The sequence below is a fragment of the Pelophylax lessonae genome, assembly GCF_965119305.1.
Source record: "Pelophylax lessonae genome assembly, chromosome: 3".
NCBI classification, from domain to species: domain Eukaryota; kingdom Metazoa; phylum Chordata; class Amphibia; order Anura; family Ranidae; genus Pelophylax; species Pelophylax lessonae.
Window position 1 is genome coordinate 574,444,883 of NC_138770.1, and position 12,063 is coordinate 574,456,945.

Consider the following 12,063-nt stretch of genomic DNA (forward strand, 5'->3'; position numbering starts at 1 on the left):
CTTTCAGGGAAGACCTTGCATTTGACAACATGACAATGCCAGACCACATACTGCATCAATCACAACATCATGGCTGCGTAGAAGAAGGATCCGGGGACTGAAATAGCCAGCCTGCAGTCCATATCTTTCACCCATAGAAAACATTTGGCGCATCATAAAGAGAGAGATGCGACAAAGAAGACCTAAGACAATTGAGCAACTAGAAGCCTGTATTTGACAAGAATGGGACAATATTCCTATTCCTAAACTTGAGCAACTTGTCTCCTCAGTCCCCAGACGTTTGCAGACTGTTATAAAAAGAAGAGGGATTGCCACACAGTGGTAAACATGGCCTTGTCCCTACTTTTTTTGAGATGTGTTGATGCCATGAAATTTAAAATCAACTTATTTTTCCCTTAAAATTATACATTTTCGCAGTTTAAACATTTGATATGTCATTTATGCTGTATTCTGAATAAAATATTGAAATATGAAACTTCCACATCATTGCATTCTGTTTTTATTCACAATTTGTACAGTGTCCCAACTTTTTTGGAATCAGGTTTGTACAATTAATAAGTGTTAAAAGCTATATCAAGTGGTACATAAATCCAAAATTATCATATAAACATTTTCCTTATATACAATTCCAGTGCAAACGGAAAAGTTGAATGAAATCAGTGCAATCCAAAGTAAGGTCCATGCAAGCTGAAATACAGCCTCCTTCAACCAGTTGCGATCCACAGACGGTGCTTCTTACTCCCACCACTCCTCACTGGTGCTCAAATAACAAGCAATGTGTCACCACAAAGTGCTCCCCCCCCCTCCAGGAATATTCCTACCTGGTGTATTGTGACCTCTACAACCAAGTAAGGTGCTGAAAGCGGTACCATTATCGTGTTCGTAATTTTTAAGGACGAGCAGCCCAAACCAACTATTAACATATGATATTTTTTTTACTGTGCGTTCTTTTTTATAACATCTCGGGTATGATAAAGTTTGAAACACAAAATCATAAATTATAATATAATAAATAACTATAAATAAGTATATATATATATATATATATATATATATATATATATATATATATATATATATATATATATATATATAAAGTATAGTAAAACTGCAGGAAAGGGCACTGGGGGGCAAACTAATGCCAATTTATTTTATTTTGTAATGTAATCCAATAGGATTACAATATATCAGTGTGTTCCACCCCCCTGCGAGCGTCACGTTGCAGGAGCAGGAAGCTGGGGCTCACAGCATCGGGCGGGAGATCCAGCCACCGTATGCTGCAGGGACACATCGTGGGATCCCAGGACAAGGTAAGTACCCTCTACCAGGATCCAGCGATGCTCCCTGGCTGTACCCTGAGTGTGGCTCGGGGTTACCACTAATGGCACTAAAATACCACCCCGAGCCACACTCGGGAATACCGCTAAGGAGGTTAATGGCTGGCTTGCTGGCACCCTGTGGTGGGTGGCTGGCTGGCACAGGGGCTGTGGCTGGCTGGTACAGGTCCCTGTGGGTGGCTGCCTGTCTTGCTGGTACAGTTGATAGGTGTTCTAAAAAAATTAGGTGCAAAACCTATTAATTGCAATATATATATATATATAAATATATAAAAATCTATGCAATAAATATGGTGCCAAAATAAATAGTTAATGAATAAATAAAAATGCAGTGTGCCAAAACTTGCTCCGTCCAGTGATTAATATGTAAACAAATAATATATAAAAATAGATAAAAACTATAAACCAAAAATAGTGTTGAACGGGTTGACAATAAAAAATTGGTACAATACTTGATAGTTGCAGTATATATAACAATATATGCAATAATGGTTGTACTCAAATAAATAGAGTGAATAAATAAATAAATAATATAAAGTGTTCCAAAACTTGCTCCGTGCAGTGATTTAATATGCAAATTAATGCAATGTATATGATAATCCATACAATTAAAATTGTGCACCAAAAAAAGTGTTGAACGGGTATTTTCACATTGGGTTTACTGAGGCCTATCCAAAAAGCCGCCTCATTAACACAAAACGTATTCTCAAATAACAATGATGATAAAAATCACAATAGGGTCCAATGAGTAAGTCCATAGGAATAAAGCTTTATGGGTTCTGATTAATAAGATCGGCTTTCAGAAAAAGACCACACAGTAAACAGTGAATGAATCTTCTGCCGGGAGATCTCTTCTCAAAGATTGCTCCGCATGTAGGCAGATGAAGGAGAGACTCTCTATGCTCCGCTTAAGGATTATGTGAAAATGATCATGCCTTTATGGAATGATTCTTACCAAAGGTGACAGGTAAGATTGCAAGCTAACATACAACTCTACTCAAGCGGTGATGAATCGGTGACTTAAAGGGTGGCACCTTATCGGATAGCAGGTAAATAGCCGCATCAGACATAAAAATCAACCCGTGTGGTATCCCGTGCAGGATCCCTTCCTTAATTTGACACTTCTAAATGCAAAATATATGATTAACTTCTTACCAGATTTTAAATGGTGATAGGCTCAAGTATATGCATCCCGTCTGTATTCCTTAATCACTGGACGGAGCAAGTTTTGGCACACTGCATTTTTATTTATTCGTTAACTCTATTTATTTTGGCACCATATTTATTGCATAGATTTTTATATATTTATATATATTGCAATTAATAAGTTCTGCACCTAATTTTTTTAGAGCACCTATCAACTTTTCTTTGTATTAGTTCACGGAATCACAGAAATAATCTTTGTTAGGTTCCCATATTGATTTATGGGATACATTAGAATGGGTTGAGCGCACCTTTTTTTATTTTTCATTCATTTCTTCACTCTATTGTTCTTAGAGTTCAGGTGCAGCCACCCCCTCCCCTTTCATTTTGAGTTAAGCGCACCCATATACATCTATTTATTTGCTGGTACACTGCCTGTGGCTGGCTGGCTGGTACAGGGTCTGTGGATGTGGGTGGCTGGCTGGCACTGGGCTGCTGTGGGTGGGCGTATGGCTGTGATACACTCCCGCGAGCCTAGTCCCGACTCTAGATGAGGCTATCCAAGGCGAGGGAGGCGGCCTAAGAAGGCAGAATGACGTCACAAAAATATCAGCAATATCGGCCAGTTCCGGGGCCGATATCGATATATCGGGGAAAGTGCATATCGGACACCGATATATCGGCCTTGCCGATAATCGGTCTATCCCTAGATTGCGCCTCCGGTGACGCATGTGCCACCAATCGGCTATTGAACAAAATTACGTACAGATACGTGATTTTGTGCAATAGCTTCAAACTGTAAATATGCGTCAGTAAACAGTAAATATGCGTCAGGCGGTCGGCAAGTGGTTAAATGACAACCTAACAGTAAACAGTAAAAGCTTGCAAGGAGCAAAGAATTAAGTCCTAAATGTACTAACACTGGAGACCAGATAAATACTTTACTGGAGCCTATTCGAAGACAAAGCCTACATTCCTAACTCAAAAACAAGAAACCTGAATTCCCTCTGATGGGACTTTGAAGGGCAAAAGGGTAGAAGACGTCATAATCAATAATAGAAGAAAAAGATAAATAAACAAAAATATACATTTTATTTGAGCAAGAACCTTAAAATTCAGACATAAGGCACCAATCAGTGCCACAATCATTTAAAAACAATACAGCGGTGTGACATGATTGTGCAAACAGTGGCATTCATTAAAAACAGCTTACAACACGGACAGCTGAGACCCAACGCGTTTCAAGATATAGGATCTTTCTCTTCGTCAGGGGTCAACAATGCACTTAATAAATGCAGATCTGAGAGGTAAAGACACTCAAATTAGTTTGGCATTTAAGAATGCAATATATATACTATATATTTAACTTCAAACTAGGGAGAAAAAATTAAGATACCCTATATATTTATATCATTATACAATTTTGAAGAAAACAAGTCATTAAAGTGTTGTAAAATTTGTACACACCTTATAATGACCTGAACACTTTAATCCATTAAACCGACCCTCCCTTCTAGATTGTAAGCTCTAACGACCAGGGCCCTGTAGTTCCTCCTGTTTTGAATTGTATTGTAACTGCATTGTCTTCCCTCACATTGTAAAGCGCTGCACAAACTGTTGGCGCTATATAAATCCTGTATAATAATAATAATAATAATTAAACCGCATATATTAAAAACATATAGACCATGAGCATTTCTCAGGCTGCCAGCTGACCACGATCATCAGTGTATCACACCCCAGACCATCAGCTGAATGTCCACAGAGGGGCAGAAAGATAAAAAGCAGTCTTCAAGCAGAAGGGTCAACATTGTAGCTATATCTATATGGAGACAGTGGTAAATGATTAATGGGTGTTACAATCAAAAGCCCTAAGATGGGGCTGACTAGTTTTAATAGCATGTCTATAGCTAAGGACTTTATTAATAAAACCCACCAGGCTCCAAAGGGGGTATTGAAACTTCATATAATGGAGTAATGAACCGTTTCCATAGGTAGCCCCAATCCAACTGCCACCTAATGGCAGCCAGCAATCTACAAATTAATCAACATTAACAATTGATCAGTACCAAACCAGAAAAATTACACACCAGGACACAATTATCCACCCATGGACCGCTTGTCATACCTGAAAAATGCAGGGCGGCAGCATATATCTTCCACTTCGGTGAGAGATGGAAGCAACTAGTGAGGCCTGCTAAATATATAAGGGAGGTTACCTTAATTACGATTGATGAACATCCTCTACAGCTGGAGGGCATAGGGGAGAAGACGCCCCCCCCCCCCGGATTGACGGTGCCCGCTGCTACACCAAGACCCGGCGTCCCCGGAGGGAGGGACTATCGGAGCCGTCAGGAAGTAAAGACAGAACGAGGTGCAGTGCGCATGTGCACTGCAAGCCAAGTCTCATTATCACGGCCAGGGTTCCGTGAAAAAACCATACCCATAAAAATTCCATACCCTCATCACTTCTGGTGCACCTACGTCAGCACCTACATCAGTGAACAGCTGAGGAGCTTACTAGTGCGCATGCTCGGAGGGTAGGGAATGTTCACGGTAGTGTGTTCTAACGTTACACGGCATCAGCTGTTGCGGCAGTTACATTAAAACATCTCCGCTGCAACATAAATCATCTCCGCTCCTATCCCTGTCACTTCCCTGATCTTGGCTACTAAATGTAAAAGCCAATCACGGAGCCGAGATCTCTGTGATTTACATTTCATATACCTGCCGCCGCTTTTACATTTACTAGCCGAGATCAGGGAAGTGACAGGGTTAGGAGCGGAGATGACTCATGTTGCAGCTGAGCTGTTTTAATGTAACAGCTGAGGCGGTGTAACGTTACAACACACTACCGTGAAAATTCCATACCCTCCGAGCATGCGCACTAGTGAGCTCCTCAGCTGTTCAATGACGTATCCGGAGCTGTGAGCATGTGCACTGCTACGCTGCTCAGCTGTTCCATTACGTTTCTGACAGGAAGTGACGTGGGTATGCAATTTTCACGAGGTACCACCAACGCAATACAGGTGCCATGACAACCGGACAGGTCAAGATGGACCTATGACCGCTAAATCCGGAGCCCGTCACACATGAGAAGGATCAGCTTGGCAGCCCAGAAAGGCATGATTGGGAACATAATACACAAAAACATACACAAAGCTCATCAGAAAGTTGAAACTCTAGCCCGAACATTTTGATAAATCATATTAGTCAATACTAATAATCAATACTATTAATGCAAAAAAGAAAAGAGAAGAAAGAAAAAGAAAAAAGGAGAATGAGGGAATACAGAATGTTGGTAGATATCAGAGCTAATCCCACTCTGGGCCGCCAAAACCTTCTAGAAAAGGACTAAAAGAAACTACCTTGTTTAAACCGGGGGGGGGGGGGTGAGGTGGCTCTCAACATAAATATCTATCTCTGCTCCCTCTGGAGCAGGATTTTGTTGCAGCCGCCACCTCAGAGACCTGGATGCACCCGATCTAGAAAGAGGAAGGAGACTCTGGGGAACCTACCATTATGGACTGTGGCAACATGTCTATCCAAGGGCACATCCGGGTTTCTGGTTTGCATACTCCGGATGTGTCGGTAGGCACTTCGCCAAAATTCCAATCTGGTCTTGCCCACATAAAAACATGAGCATTCCCACCTTAACAGGTAAATGACCCCTTTCATTTTGCAATTTGCAAAATGATGCGGTTTGTATATCTCACCATTTGGCAGTTTCACTGTGTTAGCTGTATCCATATATCTGCAGTATTGGCAGCCTCCACAGTTGAACGTGCCAAAACGTTTGCATGGATCACCGAATGGACTTTCCCTATACTCGCTAGAAACAAATCTATCTTTGATAGATTTAGTTTGCCTAAAAGTGAATCCTGGACTTTCTGGAATCAATGGATTTATGAGGGGGGTCCATGGTGAGTACATGCCAATACCTCTGTATTATGCCCCTAATTTGAGCATGTTGGTTTGGAAAGTGCGTGATTATCCATAAAGGGTCATTTTGTATGATTTGTAGAGCAAATACTGTCTATCGTGGTTGTAAGCCCTTTTGAAGGCCTTTTTGAGGCAAGTGGGAGAGTAACCATGTGAGAAAAGCCTCTCTCAGGTTGTCTGCCTATCTTTTAAAGTCTGTTTCATTCGAACAGTTCCATCTCATTTGTAAATATTGTGTGTATGGGATGGACCTGCTCAATGGCTACTGATGGAAACTTGTTGCATGTAGGATGGAGTTTCCTGCCGATGGCTTGCGAAACAAGCCAGTCGACCGGAACCCATCCTCACTTTTCCATATTTGCACATCCAAGAAGTTGATTGAACGGGCATCGCTTTCCATTGAAATTATTCACATTCAAACTTCGCATGAAATTGTTTAGATCCTCCCGTGTCCCATCTCAAACCACAAAGATGTCGTCAATGAAATGGAACCATACTAAAACCGGTTGCATGAACGGGATGAGTTCATCAGATGCCACCAAAAATTGTAGACAAAAATGCGCCCCTCGTAGAAACTGATGTAAGTACCAAACTTGAAATGACTATGTCCATGTGGGAATGACTAGCAAACTTTCCTAAATAAAAGGCCAGCGACACAAGCCGAAAGAAGGGACAAGGCTAGAAGTGAGACTACAAGAGAAAGAAAGACTGCCAAAATCAAGAACACATTTTCATGCAATTGCTTGAAATGCCATTTTTGCTATGGAAATCATGGACCAGCTATAATAAAAGCTAAGTGACCTTTTAGCGTGTTCTTTTTGCATACAGATTAGTACATTTGCTAGGAAAGATAGGTAGCATGTGCATGTAAGCATATTTTAGCATTCTGTATGTCTTGTATTGTTTTTCTGTAACAGTAGTACAGCATTTTTGTTTAGTAAATACACTTTAATATGCTATTGGGTCATTTCCTTGGCTTTACTGCAAGCAAAGGCAAACAGACAGAATTACCAAAAAAACTAGTAGCCACTAATTTGAATTGATCTGATATTTTTTATATCTGCTAGCCCTTGATTAACAATAATCTGTGGGATCTCTGTGTTTTTTCATAGGTTACTGTTACTGTCCTTGACATGAATGATAATGTTCCAGTATTCTCACCTGTCATTCAAAAAAATGTCATATGCCAGGAAAATGAGAATTTCCTTGATTTGGGGCTAATAAAGGCAACTGACAAAGACAACGGTAATAATGGTTCTGTGACATACATGCTGAAAAATGACTTTGATGGCATTTTCCACATTGACAATTCTACAGGCCAATTGTCCAATTGCAAGCCATTGGATAGAGAGACAGCAGATAGCTATGAACTCACAGTAATAGTAAGTCTGAAATCTGCATTCTGCTTTGCCAAATTGCTTGTGTTATCAGCTGAATGTATAAAATGTTTACACCAACTCTTTTCAACTGTTTTCTACTTGTTAAAAATAACAGCCATAAACCTACCCTGAAATTAGGTTAAGCGTATCTATGCCAAAAAACAAAAATGTAATATATTAAACATACCAGTGCTTACATGTGGTGGCTGCATTTGTTTTATTTTGTTTTTAGAAATCATTTATTTTTCATCCGGTCATCCTGCCAGTAATATACATTCGGCCGTTCACTCATTGTACTGCATCTTTGAGGAGTAGCATTGTCATCCTAGCACAGGACTACACATATTCTCCCTTTCCTCTCCTCCATAAAATAGGGGAAGGTGTTTTGTATTTCAACTTAGAACAAAATATATAAGGGAGTAAATAGGAGAAGTTAATTTAGGGTTTAAAGCCAAAGTGCAGCTAAAATAAAAAAACAGAAAAATCAGCACAAGGAGCAAAACCTAAAGTCGGTAGAATGTGTCCCTTGTGCTAATGTCTTTTCTTATAGATGAAATCCTCCTTCATCCATGCCTCCCCCCACACCCCCATGTCCTCAATCTTCTGGCGCAGTGGAGAGGTTAGTAGAACTAAGGGGCTGTCACAAGCTCTCATCAAGGGAACCCCACCATGCCCACACTTTGTGCCCATCTGCTCAATTCATGGCAGGTATATTACAGCTTCTCAGAATGAAACAGGATCTATGAATGATTGATAGGCTCCATTCATAGATTGTGTTTGAAGCTGTAATATGGATGGAGCAGCTAGGTGGAAAGGGTGTTCATAATTGGGCTCTCTTGATGAGAGGCCTGTGACAGCCCTATAGTTCTAGTAACCACCACTAGAACTATGGTGGACTGGAACATTTGGGCAGTGGGGTTGGGGGGAGGGAGTATGCATGGAGGGGTATTTTTACCAACAGAAGAAAAATCAGCACACCCTACACACTGTAAGTTATGTTCCTTGTACTTAGGCTTTAATTCAGATTACTCTATATACATTGAAAGATATCACACCATTATTTTTGAAATCCTATAAGATCATTTGCTGCTTTGCATTTTACATGCCTGTATTTCTCTTTACAGGCACAGGATTCTGGGACGCCGCCTTTATCATCCACAACAATGATCCATGTTACTGTTCAAGATGTTGATGATAACCCTCCTATATTTGAACAAAGTCTGTATGAAGTTACTGTAAAGGAAAATGAAGCTCCATATGTGGTATCTATCCTCAGTATATTCTGAAAATATAAAGAGAGAAGCGTCAATCCAGATTCATTTTTATAATTTTTGTTTGGTCCAGCTTGAACCAAACAAACTATGTATATGCCAGAATCCACTGGTTGCTGTTTAATAATATACAGTAGTATCTTGTGCTAACATACAGTAAACAGTGCAATACGAGACACTTCCCCACTACTGCCGGATAGATAGTCAATATCAGAGCATCTCCACCATTCAGGAGAAGCCTTGTATTTTTTTCAATGAATACAAGGATTTCTCTGATTGGCTAAAGTGGAGAGGTGGGAAGAATGTGTCATGATCTCCATCTCTGCCAATCAGAAAGTCAGAGGAGCGCTAATACCAACTTTCTTTGTATCCTGCAGCAGAGCAGGAGTTTCTTATACTGTTGGCAGGCCACAGTTCCACTTACCGTATGTAGCACAAACTACTACAGTATATTAGAGACTAAGCAGCAGCCAGTCTGTTCTTGCATGCAAATAATTTGTTTGGTTCAAGCTGGGTGCCTGCCAGGTTTCCTGACTGGTGGCAGGAAAACTGGATTTCTGGATTAAATTCTCTTATGATTGCATGCAAAATACACAGTAAGGTCTCTGTTATTAATATTAATGGCAATATAACTGCAGTAAAAAAATGCATAGATTATAACTGTACTATTGCATATTATTTCTTTACTAGACATTAAGCCCGTTAAATTAACGGGCGCTAGAACATATGTGGTCAAACATTTGTAAAAACAGACTTGTTCCAGTTAAGCGAGAGCCTCTGTTAGTTCTGCGTCCCTGTTGCCCTAGCAACGACGAGGACATGCGCAGAGCTGACTGAGCGGCTCTCGCTTATCTCGTTCTTTTTTTCTAACAACGTGAGAGCCGCATGACGTAGCCAGCTGACCGAGCGGCTCTCGCGTGACATCGCTCGCCCACCGCCACTTGTAACACCCGCTGGCGCTTAGCAGTAAGTCCGCGCGAGCGCACATCCGCCGCGTGCCCGCGCACACCCGCCGCTTCAACAGTTTCGCCCGGTGTTCTATCAGATTTCCCTACCCCATCAGATTTCCCTATCTACGTCATTTTCGATTGAGATCAGTTGTGGATTCGTCATGCAGCTTGTACCTGCGTCACACTTCCTATTGTTGGGAATGCGCAGAATAGGTAGGGAATTATGATAGCATCGTAAGGGGTCAGACAAAAGTCCTAGTGTGCATGCACCAGCGCATGCGCACCAACGGGTCGGGCAGCGGGATCTCTTATAACAAACATCCATCCAATCTCCATGGCACACACTGCGCTGACCCGACACTACCCCGACCCGACAATCCGATCCCCATGCCCCACACTGCACCGACCCGACAATGAGACAGTGGGCGTGTGGGTAGGGAATAGGATTGTCCGATCGGTGCAGTGTGTGCCATGGAGATGGGATGGATGTTTGTTATAAGAGATGGCGCTGCCCGATCTGTTGGTGCGCATGCACCCGCTCATGCGCAGTAGGACTTGTGCCTCAGCCCTTACGATGTCATCAAAATTCCCTACCTATTCTGCCAATGTTCCCTCTAATTTTTTACTGTGCTGAGCAAGTAAAACATTTTCTGAGCGCAAACCTTTAGACTGAGCAAGGGGGGGGGGGACGTCAATGCCCACAGCAATGCCCCCAATCGCAGAGTGCCCACAGCGATGCCCCCAATCGCAGAGTGCCCACAGCGATGCCCCCAATCGCAGAGTGCCCACAGCGATGCCCCCAATCGCAGAGTGCCCACAGCGATTCCCCCAATCGCAGAGTGCCCACAGCAATGCCCCCAATTGCAGAGTGCCCACAGCAATGCCCCCAATTGCAGAGTGCCTACAGCAATGCCCCCAATTGAAGAGTGCCCACAGCGATGCCCCCAATCGCAGAGTGCCCACATCGATACCCCCAATCGCAGAGTGCCCACAGCGATGCCCCCAATCGCAGAGTGCCCACAGCGATTCCCCCAATCGCAGAGTGCCCACAGCGATGCCTCCAATCGCAGAGTGCCCACAGAAATGCCCCCAATTGCAGAGTGCCCACAGCAATGCCCCCAATTGCAGAGTGCCCACAGCGATGCCCTTAATTGCAGAGTGCCCACAGCAATGCCCCCAATCGCAGAGTGCCCACAGCGATGCCCCCAATCAATGCAGAGATGCCAGCGTTCCCCCCCCCCGTGCACTTACCTCACGGTCACGGCAGCTTCTCATCAGTTCAGTCCCCGGAAGCCGTCTCCTCAGTCCTACCGGCGCCTCCTCCGCAGAGGGTGGAACTCCGTAGTTGCACTCAATGGTACCTTTAATGTAATCAAGTGGGGCCAAAAGTATCTTTTTTTCAGACACTGGGGGCAGAAATATCAGCAGAAGTGTGAGAAATAACTGCAGAGTATCTACATGTGATCTCATTCTAAAAACTAGCACAGCTACATATCACAGGGACATTGATGGAACTAAAGACTGTGTGAATAAATCAAATGTTTTAAATGTGGGTGGTAGCCATCTTGACTCATTAAAAGTCAGTTTTTCAGTATATACTTTGCATAAAATGTTTTAGCCTAACCAGTAAATGTAATCCAGCATAATTAGATAGATGGTAGGGTGGGATTTGGATTTTTCCTTTTTTTTTTTTTTTTTTTTTTTACAGCAGCCATAGTTGTTTAGCCCTGTTTTCTGTTCAGCAGAACAAAATAATAATAATAAATATGGCTACACTTATTAACGTTTAAGCTGCTTTTAAATTTTACCCAAGTGCTGGAGATATTATTGTCTTTGTGTTCACTAAAAGTGTTTATACTGAAAGTATTGCTGTGATGCAGTGCAAATATCGTGTGACATGAAAAATTGCAACTGCCATTTTATTCCACAGAGCCTCTGCTTTCAGAGAAATAGGCTGAATTGGGCTGAAAGTAGCCTTTCTCAATGCTACACATAGATGATAAAACATTGCTTTTTTAATTATGAAATGGCAATTTGTCTA

At 42.0% G+C, this 12,063-nt stretch overlaps 1 protein-coding gene across 24 annotated transcripts in view; it reads left to right on the plus strand.

Annotated features, from left to right (window-relative positions):
* The window catches only part of LOC309549166 (protocadherin Fat 4-like), a 292,459-nt gene that overhangs the window by 64,239 nt on the left and 216,157 nt on the right, over positions 1-12,063 (plus strand). For all 24 annotated transcript variants that reach the window (XM_082249240.1, XM_082249258.1, XM_082249262.1 and 21 more), the window contains exons 17-18: positions 7,535-7,804; positions 8,926-9,063. In XM_082249240.1, the coding sequence (XP_082105366.1) occupies positions 7,535-7,804; positions 8,926-9,063 (408 nt within the window). The remainder of the gene's footprint in view (positions 1-7,534; positions 7,805-8,925; positions 9,064-12,063) is intronic.